This window comes from Protomyctophum parallelum (genome assembly GCF_964188405.1).
Source record: "Protomyctophum parallelum genome assembly, chromosome: 11".
NCBI lineage: Eukaryota > Metazoa > Chordata > Actinopteri > Myctophiformes > Myctophidae > Protomyctophum > Protomyctophum parallelum.
Genome location: NC_139707.1, coordinates 17,097,291 through 17,114,799, shown reverse-complemented (window position 1 = coordinate 17,114,799; position 17,509 = coordinate 17,097,291). Strand labels below are relative to the sequence as shown.

At 40.6% G+C, this 17,509-nt stretch overlaps 1 protein-coding gene across 1 annotated transcript; it reads right to left on the bottom strand.

Moving 5' to 3' along the window:
• Positions 1-7,984: 7,984 nt before the first annotated feature.
• Positions 7,985-17,242, bottom strand: fancb (FA complementation group B). The gene is made up of 9 exons (XM_083776311.1): positions 17,102-17,242; positions 15,892-16,841; positions 15,626-15,781; positions 15,413-15,505; positions 14,959-15,087; positions 13,376-13,548; positions 11,711-12,120; positions 11,226-11,466; positions 7,985-9,219 (listed from the first exon to the last, which is right to left on the bottom strand). Exons 2-9 carry the CDS (start codon positions 16,804-16,806, stop codon positions 8,814-8,816), a joined length of 2,523 nt encoding a protein of 840 aa, XP_083632437.1. The 5' UTR covers positions 16,807-16,841; positions 17,102-17,242; the 3' UTR covers positions 7,985-8,813.
• Positions 17,243-17,509: the final 267 nt, after the last annotated feature.

Here is a 17,509-nt window from a genome sequence, read left to right as displayed (position 1 = left end):
ACTATTTCCATTTGTTTTGCTATTATAAATATCTGTGCATAATTGATGTCACCTAAAATTTGCGTAATGGCTCACCCACTCATCTTAGTGTACTGTAACTAATTTAAATATCACTTTCATCCTGAAGATAATCTCTGAAATATCTTGGCATACATTTCATGAATGAAGTTTATCAGTTCTAATAATGGCCAGTGTATTGGTAAGCTGAGATGCAAACCAACTACATACAATCTGATGTTATACCATAAGTTAATATTCCCACATACCAATGAATTTGTTTATATCACAGGTAAATATTCCAGGTATAATCAACATGGATTTAGAGTTGGAGTGTATGTTTTTGTAGATTTAGTCTAATGAATATTTATTGAAACAGGGAACACAATATGTTTATAGAAAATCACTTTCCGTATACAGTACTTATAACTCCTCAATGGACTGTTCAACGCATCCCCACACTTTGTGTTCTTTGCTGTGTACACATTACAATCCTGTTAATGTATGCATTTGAACTCAGAGTGTACAAATGTAACACACACATGTGTACACTCTCAGAGAGTTAAACACAGGAACTTACTGTGTACAGACAGTGTGTAGTGACACATTTGTAGAGTGATGAAACTGCAAGGGGGAGATTCTCACGTTACTCACAGTATAGAGCAGCTATTGGTCTTTGCACTCCTGATATACTGTGCTACACCTTTCTTTACTGTTCCTGGAAAAGGTAATCTACTCTACTGTACATCATTAAAGTTGAGTGTGCTCCACATGTGCAATTTGTGTCCTCATCTCTTTTTTAAATAATGTATTTATATACTGCCCTATATACTGTACTTAGTCGTATGACAAATAGCGGAAATAGCTGATCTTTGTGACCAATGTGGTGCATTGCAATGTGTTGTAAGCTTGCAGATATGACATTTTCTGCTATTTTTAAAAATGTTTGATCATTGTTTCCATGATTTTTCACCATTTTCGCCAAAATAGGGACAAGTGATAAACCGGGTAAATGACATTGAGATCAAAATCTCTTTTAAAAGTGGGCCTTTTCAGCAAAGCCCTGCATCATGCTCATACTGTACATGTACTGTACACACCTATACGCTCCACTGGAGCAGTTGGTGTGCTTTGCTCAAGAGCACTTGAGCGGTGGGTGTTCAGGGAGGCGTGAGTGTTGGTTAATTATGGTTGCTTCCCTAGTCAGATTTCTCCTACCGGTTCAGGGGATCAAACAACCTTATATACAGTATGTGGGGTGTGTATGTATACACACTATATTTACTAAATGAGTATATATTATTATAGATTGAAAAAGGTGCACTAAGGTTTCACCGATGGAGGCGCATCGCCTGAAGGTGACTTGGGGCACATGAGGCCCCGCTGAGTCGCCATGCCGAGCGTTGCAAAGTCACCTTCAGTTGACTTAGCGCTGCGGGGGAGAGCGGGAGGTGAACTCGAAGAAGACAAGCACTACTTTTTCAATCTGACTGGTTTGTCAATCATACTGTAACACACACACACACACACACACACACACACACACACACACACACACACACACACACACACATACATACAGTATATATAATATAGGCTATGCCGTATAATATGAGTGGAAACAACTAATAATAGTTAACAAAGGGGACAAATTAGTGTACAAATAGTATACACACCTGCAAATCAAAGGCGATGAAACACTGGGCACACAAGTGTTCCTTTCACCTGGCTAGTAAGTCAAGGTGACGGCACATTGCCTCAGATCTCTGGACCGCCTGGAGAGACACAGATATGAGCCGACGTTGGGTTTTCCATTGATGCAGGAGAATGGACTTCACACGCTCTGTAGCATGGACATCACAGCAGGTAGTGTTCACCTGAGTGGAAACCAGCTGAATGGGAGATGTCAGAGTGCCTTCACAGGAGACAGAGGACAACTCTGTTAGACACACACACGCACCCACACACACACACACACACACACACACACACGAAACAAGGCGATGCATTTCTGCAGTTCAAAAATAAGCAGCTACAAGGCACAAGCTGAAATTGTGTTGCATCATGACATGTTCTGAGCATGTAGAGCAAACTTATTATAATAATTACATATTATTATTGACAAGGACAGGCAAACATAACATGTTGTAAAGGCAGGAAAAGATGCTGTGGAAAGATTGACTCCATCCTAAAATACATGAATGAATCTGTGTGTGTTTGTCTGACTCGCACATAACCCAAGCTAACCTGGCCAGACGCGAATCTGCCGCTGGCAAAAAACAATGCCTGCGACAGTGTGATATGAGTCTGGCTTATTAGCCAGGCTAAACCCAAGCACCATCTGACCAATTTACTTCAAAACTTGGCATGTGTATCGGTGTGGACCTGTGTTGTGCCGAGTGGGAATTCGGTCGGACAAGCGGTTGTCCCGAACCAAAAATGTCAGAATCTGTCTGTCTGTCTTGTCCCAATTACAGTAATGCCCAAATACAGAGATCTCTGTATCTGTACCATCTGCCTCTGTCCCTTTTATGCCAATGTCAGTCATAGGCTGGCCTCCAAGTACCAAGTACCAGAGACTTGCAAGTAATATCTGTTCCTTTTATGTCCATGTATGGAGACTGGATTCCTGATGTCACCAATAAGGCATCATAGTACTGACTCCAAACTATGATAATGGCTACTATACCAATGGGTACTGCATAAGCAGAATGCCAAGCGTACCCAACGGGCATCATTTCCAATGAGCATCGTTCATCTTTCTTTTTTTTTAAACAAAAAAAGCAACAATAAAATAAAATAAACAGGTAGTAAAGGATATAAATAATAAATGAATGAAATACATACAATAAAATTTGCCTTTTACTAGATTAAGAAACACTTAGGACACATCATAAAAAGACAGTGAATCAGAAGACAGTGAAAGGGTGAATTCAAGGAAAGGGGACCAAGCCTTTACAAATTTCTGGCGAGATTTGTACCTGTTCTCCAATGGTATAAAGGATAGAACATCCTTGACCCAACTTGTAAATGTTGGAGGTTTATCAGATTTCCAATTTCGGAGAATAAGTCTCCTCGCTATGAGTGAAGCAAAAGCTATGAAATTGGCTTGGGGAGAGGTAATTGGTGCATCGTCATTGGGAACTCCAAATAGGATACATTTTAGACGTACGATGTACTATTTTGAATTGAATTAGGCAATGTCTAAGACATAAAGAGGTAGTATGAATACGCCTCAAAGAGAGTTCCCACATCTCTTCCTCCAGCTCTAAATTTTGATTTTGTTCTATCCAAGAGAGGAGGGCCAATCTCCTGTAAAGCCTTATATATTAGATATGCTACCTTTGGTGTATGGGTCCCAGTCTAGTATGCTGTCTACTATACTCTTATCTGGCATAACTGGAAATGGAAAGTGTTCCTTAGCAAAACTTCGAACTTGGAGGTATCTGAAAAAGTGAGAATTCGGTATCGTTCATCTTTCTAATAATAGAATTCGTTATCATGTTGTAGGGTAATAATTTAAGGCGTCATATTAGGACGCGACCCCTCATATTTGTGTGTTCAGAAATTGATACTAGGGTTGTCCCGATCCGATCACGTGATCGGAAATTGGGGCCGATATTGTCTGTAATTTTGGATATTGTACTATTATATATATATACTATATGGCACAGATGTGTTCTATAAAATATAAATATCGGATTGGGAAAAATCGTTATCGGTAGATACTCAAAATCAAATCAGAATCGGAACGGGAGCAAAGAAACCAAAGTGATCGGGACATCCGTAATTGATACTGATACATTGTTTATGGTGGGTGATTAAGGACACGGCATGATTCATTTTACTGCTGCTTGGAACTCAAAACAGATAGATTATACAAACCAATCAATAATGCTAATCCAGAGGTGGAAATACCGTCAATTGCGCTGACACAGTTTTATATTATTTCTTATAATTCACGTGAACAAGGGAGTATAGAATCACCTTTGCAACACCCAATCAAGCTTAGTTTGACGGCTTGTGAAAAGAAAATTATGTCCAGGGCAGGCCTCTGCGTAAGAATAGGCTGTTTTAATTGTGTTTGAGTGGGGAAACAACTCCCCATCATTCATTAAGAGTTCAGGAGGCAGCTCTGCAAGGTCTGAGAGAGGTAAGTAATGAGGGTTTCCATAGCAACTGCACAGAAATGGAAAAGGCCAGCATGTGAGAAAAGTGGGGAATTGATCGAGTTAAGAAAATTGGTAGATAATTTACTGAGTACGCCTTACATCAATCTCAAGATGAATATGAGGGTAAATGGAAATGCCTCCTATATTATAACATTTAATAGGAGCATATGCTCAGATCTATCATCTATTAATCTACACAGGATCGAGCACCCAAGCCAAGAAGGTTCAGTGAAACAGCCAATAGGGCAGAAGAGGAAAATGTTCAAAGGGACGTTGACTATTATTCATTAATATGTTGAAATGAAGTAAAAATAAAACAGTGGTACATTGGGGACTCCTGCTAAGCAGTTACTGCTGGTCCACGTGGAGTCATGTGTGGTCTGGTGCTGGTAGTATTGATCTTCTTTTGTAATGGTTTAATGTTGCCTCATGCCTAATCAATAGGAACTAAGTGTTTGTTAATGCTTCAATTCACACTGAGGATTACGAAGATTTGTCAAGTTACAAATGTAGAGGTCCAAAAGCCATCAACCTACCTCTCCCCTGAGTTTAGAATGCATAAGTAGTCTCAAGCCTAATGATAGATTTGAATGTTCTTGCAAACTTGCCTAACTTATACACAAATGCTAGAATATATAGGCTGATTACAGTTATATGTGGAATCATAGCTACTAAGGATACACTGGAGGCATAGTATATTCAATAATCTGCCAGGATGTTTGGTTGACCTAGTGAGATCAAGTCAAGAGGAGATGGAAACCTCTGCTCTGCCCCTCAATATCTGGAGACGAGAGTAAAGCCAGAGACCAGAGGACCAGTTCAGATTGAATACTGACCATGAAACTCAGCATCAATATGGCTTTAACACACTACTAAACACTATATTTATCTCTCGTGTGAACTGGCCAAGAGAAGAGTCAAAATAATTGACACAGCTCTGCCAGTAACAAAAAATACACTACCAAAAACAGGACAGACATACAATGCTCATAAATACAGTACCCACTACCGAAGAAGCTCAGAGGGAGAACAAGAACGTTTAATAACGCGACCAATAAGGACTAATAAATAAAAACTAAGCAACGAAATGTGCTAGTAAACTAAAAAGCAAGCGAACAGTTGCTATACATCAAAGCAGGAGCAGTGTATGGGAAGTGTGCCCATGGCAATCCTTTTAAAGCTCACTAGGGGAATCACAGCAGCCAGTTTGAGTCTGGTCTGTAGGTCATTCCAAGACCAGGGTCCGAAATAAGCAAGGCTTTTTTTTCCAGCCTCAGATTTTATTGGGGGCACGACGTAGCGTAACTAAGCATTTGATCTGAGGTTGAGACACTGTCCTTATCTTGCAATAACATCCTTTATGGCTTTATGCTACCGTTAATCCATATGCTGAGAATTGGATTGTACAAACACCAATTACATATGAATTTATGCGGAACAGATTATTCGTATGAGAAATTAATGATTAATTTGAGACAGAGAAACTATTAAAAAAAATCACACTTGCACCTCACTTCTTTAAACCAACATTAAAAGTTCATAGACTTGGCTGCCATATGATGTCACGTGGGGTGCTGTCATTAAAACTCCATAGACTTGGTGTAATGTCCTGTCCAAAAGCCAGGCGTTGGAGCCCCTCAAAAAAAGGCAACTTGTGTGAAGTGAGGGGCGCCTTTTGTCACGATGACTTATGCCATTTGCCATTGACTTTGATGTACGGAAGAAATTTCATCATAAAAAGTCCATAGACTTGGCCACACACTCACAGACAGAACACAAAGCCAAACTTTTTTTTCTTTTTTAATATATGTTTATTGGTAGTAGGTTTCAACAATGTAGTACAGTTTGAACATACCATTTGAGTACAGACATACAAAAACAACCATGTATATTTGACATATAATATGAACAGTAGGAAACAAAGCACAGATAACAAAAACAATATAAATAACAAAAAATAAAACAAAATAAAACAAAATAAATACAATTATGAGTTGGGTTATTATAGGCCAAACATTTTTCTGAGGGAACAAAGTTCTGTGTAATTTATGTAATATTGCATATATGGATGGAAACGGTGGATTAACTTGGATTAATTTCATCATCATCACAATTTGCATCCTCACTTTTGTCTTCAATGCCCCTAGAAACAACTATGCCTGTTTAGTACAGTCAAACCAAGCTATACAAACCGGGTCCCATCCCAACCAACACTGGGGTGGCAGAGTATGAAAATATATTTTTTCACTTTGACAAATATTCATTATTCACACCTCCAAAAATCCAATTTTGTTCATTCAACTGAATGTGTGAATGTGTCACTGCTAGTGAGCCAGTCAGCGCAACATTGTCATCATGACATGCCGGCCCATAATACACACATTCAGAGTGTTAATTGCGTTTCTCGGCATTGATCGAATACAACGGAGAATTCAACTCTTTTTTTTTTATGTTTTTTTGTGGCTTTCGCCTTTATTTGATATGTTTTATGGAGGGACAGACAGTAGGCTGACAGGAAATGGGGAGAGAGATGGGGGGTCACTCCCGCTGAGCCACGGCCCAGGCCTTTTCTCTTTATTCTATCATTTCTCCAGGGTCCGCAGAGGTGTGCCGCGGTCCGGTCGTGGACCGCGGTCCACCTGTTGAGGACCACTGGTGTACATTATGCACAAAATCTCTGCATTTCCCCCACCACGTATCTAGAACAGTCAGACCAATCAACTTCAAATTTGCCATGTGTATCACCTGAGAGGAGCAGGAGGGATATACCGAGTGGGACTGTTTGTGTGTCCATCTGTCTATATCTCTGTTATGTCCATATATAGATTACTAAGACCCAAGAAATTCTGTTCAAATGTCCTTAAAATTAACTAAGACCAAAGCAATTCTGTTCAAGTGTTTAATAGTCTTGACAGTTGACAGTGAGAGAATTATCAGTTTTATCATCCAAGAAAAACTTGGTGTAGGAAGAGAGGGAGCGTTTCTCCTCAAATTGAGTACTACAAACAGATGGGAGACGTAGCAGGTCCTGGATCTCTGACACCACTACACATCACCAAGCTCTAGTTCCCATGGGCTGACATCACCAAGCAGAGGCCAGCAATCTCCATCTCAACAGATGCTGTTGGTCAACCCACCACAGATCTCTAGCTTTCAACTAAAACAAACAAGGTCCTGTTTGGAGACATGCTTGATGCTTACAGCACTTGGCACTTTCATAACAGTGCTGAAAGATTGTACAGCAGAAAATAACAAAAATAATAACTGAACCGTAAGAGGGAAAGTGCCTCTAAATGCTTTCACAGCCAACTTCGGTAGCCTGCATAGCAGCATAGTACAGTTTTGCCTTCTTTGTCTTAAATATTGAACACTTCAAGATGAAAGAAGCCAGATTCTGTCTCCCACTGGTGAGCACACAGCAAAGTCAGACATTAAAGAGGCTGTCTTAACAGAAACACTGTTGATCTGATTGGAGCCGAACATCACAGACAGATTTAGGGCAATGAAAACCAGGAAGTTGTCTACAGGACAGACATTGAAGCTTTACGCACTGACATGAAATGCAAACCCCAAGAGATGTCTGAAAGAGTAGTCTTTACTGTATAACCTCAGCAGAGAAATCTAGCCAATATGTGGACATATTTCAGTATGGTTGAGGAAATACATTGTATACTTTAATTAAGGTAAATTAAATCACTACACGACACATTTCATTTACCAAAAACACAGCTATTCTTTAATTTAGGCTATGGGACATTGGACAAAGGAATTAATCCACAGTGCAATATTGGCATTGGGGATGAAATTTCTTTACACATGCTACCAATGTGAATAAAGTTGTTGGCGAAAACCATTTAAACCGATGTTTAACTTAAATCATATTGTTGCTCTATTAAGACTAAGAGGAAGGCACTTCCCAATGCGTTTCATGTGCCAAGTAGAGCCTGCACTGGAAAGATCTCAAGACATATTACTGATTTTCCATTGTGAGCTCTCTGCACACGCACAGACTATATTGGGGAATGTTGACTTGAGTCTGACACAGATTTTGTCTAGTGAATGATAGGGTTTACGTTAAATATATACATTATATAGCCATCATATAATAGCAACACAATACAGCAATGTATAAATGGCATATAATTATGTACACTCATAGATATATTGTGTTTGTTTATTAAAAGGCTTGGTTGAATGCTTTATTCTGATTGGTCAATCACTGAATGTATTGATCTGTTGAATAATGATTGCTGAACTTAATGACATGCCGCCGTTTAAACAAAGACTCCTGGCTCATACCTGCATTTCCAACATTGCAGCCATGTAAATTGTAAACAAACAAAATGTAACTTGCAGCTAACAGCACACATAAGCAATGAAATCCTTTTAAAATCAATTACATTACATTATTTGTAGCCATGTAATAAGTGGGATAATCAATGGGGAGCAGGTCAATTGAGAAATAAGCCCCTGCGGGGTGATTAAACCCTGTCATGGTATACTTCTCAATATTTACCTCCTGTTCTCCATTATCTCTTATAATGAAAGCGCTACCATACCCATATCTATCGATAACATAAAATCTTTTATCTTTAATCTTTAAAATGTGAGTGCCACTGCCTCTTAGTGCGTTCCAGAAATTAACTAGGTTCTCTGGGACTCCAAGAGTACCGCCAAATCCCCCTCTAGCTTAACCTTGAATAGTTTCTGGGTCAACCTGCGATAGCTCTCTATATCCACCAGGGGGCTCAGTCTGGTCTTGCTCCTCTTCAGGTCCATGTCCCAGTCCTCTCTGCATCTTTGGAGACCTTCCACAGAATGTGGCTCGGGGGTCTCTTGGTGCCTCGTTCCAAAGGTCCTCTCCCTCTCCTCGTGCTTGCAACACAGCAGGGACGACACGCCATCTTTGAGTGACAGCACCTCCTCCTCCAAGGCCAGAGGAAGCACCCGAGTTGTCCTACATGTCCCCAGGTCTTTCAGGGACTTGACAGAGCAGGATGCAGGAAGGAACCCCAAAAATGAATCCAAGAACTGGAGCATCCGTAAGTGACTGTAAAGAAGGACATTTTGTTTTCATACACAGTAAAATCCTCTGTTATTTTCCCCCATTTGTAACTGGGTACAACTTAACAATGAGGATTTTACAGTGTAGTACCGTATATGTTGAGTTTTTCTCACTATCATTTCTGAGCTACCTCAGATCCAGCTCGACAGTTGTTAAAATTCATGAAGCATGTATATATACGAGATTGGTACTTCAGTGTTGTAGATCCTCAAAGGATCCCCATCACTTTGAAATTCCATAAGATTTCTTCTACATGACTGACACAAATCCGAGTTATCAATTTCAAAGCCAGAATTGATGTGATTTTCACAAAGGGCTTCCCTTTTCTGTCAGATAGTTGCATCTACTAAACTAGCTCACTAGCCAACTATGGAGTAAGACAACATTGTGATTAAATGGAATAGGCCAGGGGTTCTCAACCCGTGGGTCACGACCGCCACATTATTTGGGGGGTCCCCAAATAATTAAAAGAAAATAATAATAATAATAGAAACTGAATGGCTGGAAAATGAAAATGAAGAGTTGACATAGTACACATAGTACATGCATAAACTTCCCTTAATGATTATATCTGGTTTCAGTATTCATATATGATATATTTTCTCTATTATTAAGGTTATTTTTGCAGTTAGTTTGTTTTGGGGGTGGAGGGGGTCGGGGCGGGGGTCACAAGAGCATTTCCAAGGGTCCCCAGCCAAAAAGGTTGAGAACCCCTGGAATAGGCTACTGCTCAACAAGGCAGTTCATCTCGGACATTACCTTCCAAACAAGGCATATAGCATATTCTTCCAATTATGAAATAAATACTAGAAATAACTACACAACACTTGAAATCGTCTGTGGTTTCTAACCTGCATGATTGATCGGTGACAATATCATTCTTTTGTACAATTGCTTATTGTCTCAAGTTTATTTTTACTTAAGATTTTACATACTATTTGATTTGGCTTTTTTTTCTAGACAAGAGGTACTAGACACTTTTGAAAAAGAAATCCTTTGCTGCCTTTAAAGTTCAAACATTAGGAATACACAAAACAAAAGTGACAGACAGGCTGCTCTGTGAGTACAAAGCCATTGACGGTCACACTATTATTGCGTCATCAATATCTGTGGAAATAATTAGATTTTGAGACCGATCAGATACCGATATGGCATTTTATGGCCGATTTCGATATGCTACCAATTATATAGTGCATCACTAAACCAGCATGATGCCAAGCTTGAGACGGGACTCTATCGATTCTTCTAAAATATTCTCTCTGTGCACACACACACACACACACACACACACACACACACACACACACACACACACACACAGTGCGCTACGTATAGATCCAACCATCGGGGACTGCAGGCGTTGTTTCAAGAAGACCAAGAAAAGAAAAGAAAAGTGAGAGGGGCTCTAATCCGGTGCATACATCACATTCCATGCTCAGCCAATCAGCTGAGCGCATTACGTGCTCATACATTCATAACCAGGACTTCATAACCTGTAGAAAATTACATCCTGTACAGTGGAACGTAGAGCATAATGATTTGTCTAACTTTTAATCAATGAACAAACTAACAAAGTCAACCAACCTACTTCCACACGCAATGCCAGGAAAGAGATTACATTTTCTCGGTCGGTCACAGTGATCAGTTAAATTATAATTCGTATTCCAATCATGACGAACAGGGATGGGTAAACAAAAGGTTAACAAAAAATACATGCTTGACCACCTGTACAAAACGCCTACAAAATCTAGGCTATTTTAGAAACTTGTAAATCTTTGTAGCCAAAGCTTTTATTCTACTTAATGCTGTGGCCAATGAACAAGTGAAAAACAGAGGAAATTTGAAAGGCAATTTTAGTCATAGAACTTCTGTTGACTGGGGGCTCTCAGCCCCAATTATTTGAATTGTCAAATTAAAAGGTACAGCCCTACTGTAGATATAATGGCTCGGTTCTGCACACTGCTTTAATGCTGTGAATAAAACCAAATTACCTGCAGTGGACAACCAGTTGCCCCTGGAAGGGAGTCGTCTGTTGCCAGTGGAACAGCATGGGCGCAGCTGGTCCTGTAGGGTTGGACAGAAGATACTGGGGTTCCACCTCTAGCCTCTCGCACCCCATTGTTCTCTGGATCCAGCCATCCATATCTCTTAAGCTGTGGTCAGGAGAATCGATGTGGAGGATCCAGCGATTTAGCACAGCCAACAGGCACAGTAAATCCTCCCTGGCCTCATCTGGACAAAGAGAGAACATAGCAGAAGTAGATGTAGACACACAATCCAATAACTAATAAAAAACTAAATATCACCTCATACTGTACAGTACACATACAAATTCAGTGTTCCATTTTAACATCATTACGGGTCCATTGTTACACTTTCAGGGTTAAATTAACACTCTGGATTTTGCTGTGTAGATACAAAACCAAGGAAGTCCTATCCTAAATGTTCTTGATTTTTAAAATGGATGACAATGTACCCGCTGTGAGTTTGGAGTCATTCAGCAGCGGGGTTTGGGTATTCCTCTGAGTATCCAAAGGGACATGACCACAAAGGAGAACAAACTGTGTTGGGTCGTGTACAAGGGAAGATTCCTGTGTGTGGAGGTAATGGAGCACGACACGGCACTTGACACAGCCAGAGTTCAGCAGAGGCGTCAGGTCAGTCACGGCGGTCACGGCCAGTCTGCACGCATTGCTGTCACTGGGTGTGTTGGCATTGTCCCGTCTGCTTTTCTTGGCCGCCGGCTCCAGACGAGGGCTAGGAGAAGTGGGGGATAAGGGACCAAGTGTGGGGAGCCGGAACACTTGGCTGTGGGTCTGGATGACTGCAGGCACTGATCTCTGGCCTGTCTCTGTCGAGACGGATAAGCTCACACTGCCTACTGGTCTGGAACAAAAATAACACACATCCCTAACAGTTATGTTTCACATGGACGACAGCCGATCGATCACACAGGTAATGTATTAGGAAGATTCATATAAATCTATCAGTGACTGAGCGAGCAGGTAGGTGGACTGGTAAACAATTGAGATGCACTGTTGACCAATTTATTACTGAAACTCTACCGGTGTTGTAATATAAACCCCACAGTAGTACAGAGGCTCTTGAAGCAATTCTGCCATGGATTTCGGTAGTTACAATGTGACCAAATTGAAATCAGAACAGGTGGATGGTGTAAAGAAGGAACTGATTGCTCTGTCGCTTCCATGAAAAAAGAAAAAAAAAAGAAAGAGCTTGGAGGGTTATTTGACAATGTGTTGCCATGGCTACCACCTGACAGCTAAGCTAAAGCTACAGTGGTGCAAATTCATAGTTTCATACTAAGTCAGGAGATAGTGAGACAGTGAAACAAAGGCACTTCAAGGCATGAACATTAGTCAATGCCTATTTTGTAAACAAACTATTTGTTTAAAATAATGCCTTGTTCATCTATGAAAGAAAACATGTTTAGCTCAAAATAGCTGTATAATAGCATATTAAATCGCAATAACATTTGAGTATTAATAGCCACGCTCTTTCATGTTTTAGTAGTTAAAATGTAATCAGACAACAGTGGCACGAGCAGACAACTGTAAAGTGCCTCTCACTAGGAAACAAAATGCTTGACTGGACTTCATTAACACATAAAGCACATTAACACTGTCTGTAGCATTCATTATATATATTAGCGGTGGCTCAGGGGTAGAGTGGCTGGATGGTAACCGCAAGGTTGCCAGTTCGAACCCGGGCTCCCCCAGAGTTAGTGTCGAAGTGTCCTTGAGCAAGATACTGAACCCCTAATTGCTCCTGATGTGCTGGTTGGTGCCTTGCATGGTTTCCGCCACCATCAGTGTATGAATGTGCGTGTGAATGGGTGAATGTAATGCACAATCTATGTAAAGCGCCTTGGATAAAGGCGCTATATAAATGCACCATTTACCATTATTATCATACACTTTCTGCAAGATGAGGATGGCCTGGCATGACAGCAAGAATTTTCAAGAAACATTACTAACAAGTGCTGGGTTAATGTGATGTTCAATGAGCCATTTAGGGAAGATATAGAGACGCACATAGATAATTCTATAAATCACACCAACTAGTTTACCTTGCTAAAGGGGCAATCTTACAGTCATAGAAGAAAACATCAGCACACGTTTACCTAGAGCTGTCTGTAGTTAGGATGACGCCCACAACCAATCGGTCTTCAATAATGCGATGCCAGAGCTTGTCAACTTGAGGTTTGGAGGACACTGCTGGCACATCTCGCCTCTCGTTATCAAAGGCTTCAATCTCAGGCTCATCACTGCCGTCCCATAGCGAAGTAAGACCCTCCTGTACAGGATGTGCAAAGACTATAATCAACCCTGACAAAATCTGTGACAGCAATGACACTTATCTCTCTGTCATTTCCTGCAACAGCACACCCACATTTGTCTACACCTAAGGCCATTATCATTGCTGTCGGGAAGAAACCACCTTTAGATTTTTTTTTTGCATAATCAGTGCTATTGAAAATAGGGGGGGGCACGGTGGCACAGTTGGTAGTGCTGTCGCCTCACAGCTAGAAGGTCCTGGGTTCGATTCCCGCTCGGGGCGCTGTGGGTGCTGGCGGCGTGTTTCCTCCTCTGCGTCATCAGTGCCCATACCCGAAGGCGGGGTTGGCGAAAGGGCCCTTCTGTGTGGAGTTTGCATGTTCTCCCCGTGTCCCCTAGGGTAGGTACCCTCACAAAAACATGCAGTAATCCTGGTTTCTAAACTGCCTCCCCCTGGCCAGCCGGGACGCCTGATGGAGGGGAAAGGAACTGATTGGAATAACGTGCTCCTTCCACGCGCTACGTCCAACCAGGGAAACTCCCCCCTGTCAGGTGTAAAGGAGCAACTTGGACACTCAAGCATGAAGGAAGCATGAGTTAAGTCCGTTGCTCTCCCTAGGTTGGCGGAGGGTGTGTAGAGCCCAGGATCACATCACAGGATGATTGACACAGGGGTGAAAAATGAGTTACAAAATCGTGGGACAAAAAATATAAATTAAAAAGAATGTATATTTTCCATTTTCTGAAAAATGTTGCAGTTAGGTGGTCACACACACACACACACACACACACACACACACCTAATTAAAGTTTCATTTTAGTTTTGGAAAATGATACATGAGCAGATACAAAAGATATTGGGATATGAGGTGCCTATGAAGTGTGATGTTTTGTATTTAGGAAACTTGATGGGGGTAAGATTCGAGGAGAGGATAGATATTTGGTAAACATTTTACTGGCGGCAGCAAAGAAAGCTGTCACAAGAAAATGGGGACAGATGGAACCTCCAACACAGGGACAATGGGAGGACTTGATTCAGGCGATACATTTTATGGAGAAACATTTTATGGAGAAACTGACTGAGGCTACAAGAAGAAAAAATGGAGGACAAATGGTATAAATGGACAATATTTAAGGGTATAGGGGAATGAGAGACAATTGTAAATGCCTAGAAAAATGTATGTAACAAATTTGAAACGCAATGTCGATGCCTGTTTTATTTTTTATTTTCTGTTTTTTATTTTTTGTACGTTTGTGGTGTTATATGTATTGTAAGTTCGTTTTTTCTGTCTTGTCTTAAAAACCAATAAAATTTTAAGTTATAAAAAAATAAAGTTTCATTTTAGAAATGAAGGAGCTCCCACTCTCTCGGACTGTGATTTTCTTTTATGAATAAATATCAACACTTCAGGACACAGTATACAGTTACCTCCTCGTACTGAGAGAGTACAGGCCTTCTTCCCGAGACCACGTCTGTAAGTGATTGGACTGACTGGTGAATAACCCTCTCCTTCACTCTCACATCTCTCTGGAGATCCTGAAGCAAGTTCAAGCCACTCTAGATATAAAAGACATTATTTTAACGAGACGGTCCACTATTGGAACGTTCGAAACGTGTTTTATAAATAAAATGTACTTACTGAATGAGATCTCATTGGCATGAACTGAATTATAACTAAATGACAGATTCATAGACTAAATGATTAATTAATAGCCTAAAGATTAATTCATAGCCTAAAGATTAATTCATTAATTCGCAAGGATATCCACCTCACAAGAATAACATTAACTGATTATAATGAATTAAATGAATACATAAAAATAATGAATTATGCATAATAAATAAATCAATGTTAATAATGATGCTCACTCTAACAATGTACCTGCAGCCGAGACTCTAAAGCTTGAAGAGTGAGAAGATAGTTCTCCTGGGCTGGATGAGAGGTCTTCGGAACATCTCCACTGTCCTGACTGCGCTAGAAAGAAAAATATGTTCGCCAATAGTCATTCAATAATCATGGCTTATCCTGGCAAATGCTGAGAAGATGCTTTTTAACAACTGCAGTATTATCCTGTAAGGATGACAAATATCTTACAGAGTACGTGGTGCCACATAGATCCGTGATGAGGAAATTCTCCAGTGGGTGTCCAGGGCCCACCTGCTTTGCAAACACCAGCAGCATCTGGTCTGTTCCACGGCCCAGGAAGTCATCCACATGAACAGAACTTACACCTGACCAACAAGAGGCTACCTGCATGTGTAAAGTGGGACATTAAAACAATAAATTGCTAAATAATACATTATCTTTTGTCAAGATGACACTTAATAAACCCACCCAAAATGAACCCATTTAGAATATACCTGGAACGTTTCCTTCCATACAGCACAGACATGGCCCTGTTCGAAGTAGATAACAAACAGGGAGCCATTCCTTCCCGTGTTGACCACCTGAATATCCTCAGGTTCCTCAAAAGGGAGCTGGCACACTTCTTTTGGAATTCCACTCTCGAAATAAACTAGCTGCTTCTTACAGGTTGCTGCAACAACTATGGTTTTCAACACACCATTGTTCTTTTCAGCTGAGAGTACCAGCATGGACTTTGTAATGGAACAATATGCCCGAGGTAAAATCAAACTTCCGTCAAACATCTGTCCATTGTCTGGAAGGTACCCAAGAGCATGGCTGCCGCTTGCGTCCGTCATGCATTCTTCTGAGGAACTTTGCAGACCTAGAAAAAACACCTGTTCTTTGTGAAGCGGGAGAACTCCAATGATGATTTGGGAGAGTTGGGTGGGTATTTGTCTCACTTCAGGTGCCTGCAGACATGTGTAAAAGACAGCAGCAGCATGTCTCCATATCACTATGGGGCCTGGCAGAATACCAACGTCCTGTTGCATTTCATAAGGGAGCTGAAATTCCATGTGAGGCTCCAGTGTGTTTGAACAGCTCAGAGTGAGGACACTGTACTTGAAGCTCTCCCTTTTACTTCTATGTACCAATAAAATACATGGCGTAGTGACTCTTTTTTGATCATCAAAGACACTTTTGCAAGTCACTATGTCAAATGACCTTGTTCTGTTGATGACGGCTGCGCCATCATTTGCTCTTAGGAAGGAGTTGCCACCTTGATCGAAGGAAAGGCTGCCGAATAGGATCTCAGAAGCTTTTACATTGTGTTCTGAAGATGCTTTGCATTCAAAGAAGATGATCTTTCCGCAGTGGGACACCCAATGCCGTTTACGCTCCGAATCTTTCAGGTGTATTGTCTCCATCATGCATCCAGGTAAGAGAAATAGGGTGTGACACCCCCCTGCACAATGTAGAGTTGGTTAATAGAGTCAATAAGTAATTTGTTTTAGAAGCTATTAAAATGTACAGTATTCAAAAATAAGCTTTAAGAAATATGAATGTACAATATTGTTGTATGACAAATCTATAGGGTTGTGCAGATATCTCATTTGGTTTATGCTAAACACATAATGGAGAGTAATGGAGAATACACAACATGCAGATAAAAATGATAGCAACATTATTAATCCTAATATATAAAGCTGTACAGTAACAGTATACCTGCTGGCTGCTGCCTAAATGCGAGGCGTTTGCATCAGGGGCAGGGGAGGGCTGACCACGTCTACTTGTAACAACAGCTCTGTGTCTTTGAGAATAGTGTGAGTAGATGCTAATAAATGTAAACAGGAGACAGACTAAAACAACATGCAGCGCAAACAGTGAACACATAGCTCATGAAGTATAACGTTGACAGAAGAAGTCGATCTAGACGGCATGTAACGCTAGCTTTGCTTGTGAAAACAGACAAAGCAGCTGTTCTTAAAAAAAAAATATATAATAGGTTAGGAGACTCATATCTTTCTCTACTCTCCACTGAAGTTTCCAGCGCGCGAAAACAGAAGTTCAACATTTCCTGCTATGATGTCACTGAGTCAGTCGAAGTGCATTATGGTAAATATTTAGCACGCG

Excerpts from the sequence above, each read along its gene's own strand:
- fancb (XM_083776311.1), bottom strand. The coding sequence starts at position 16,806 with ATGATGGAGACAATACACCTGAAAGATTCGGAGCGTAAACGGCATTGG. Across the intron at positions 15,782-15,891 it reads TATGGAAGGAAACGTTCCAG|GTAGCCTCTTGTTGGTCAGG; the intron begins GTATATTCTAAA and ends TTACACATGCAG. Across the intron at positions 11,467-11,710 it reads TGACTCCAAACTCACAGCGG|ATGAGGCCAGGGAGGATTTA; the intron begins GTACATTGTCAT and ends CTCTTTGTCCAG.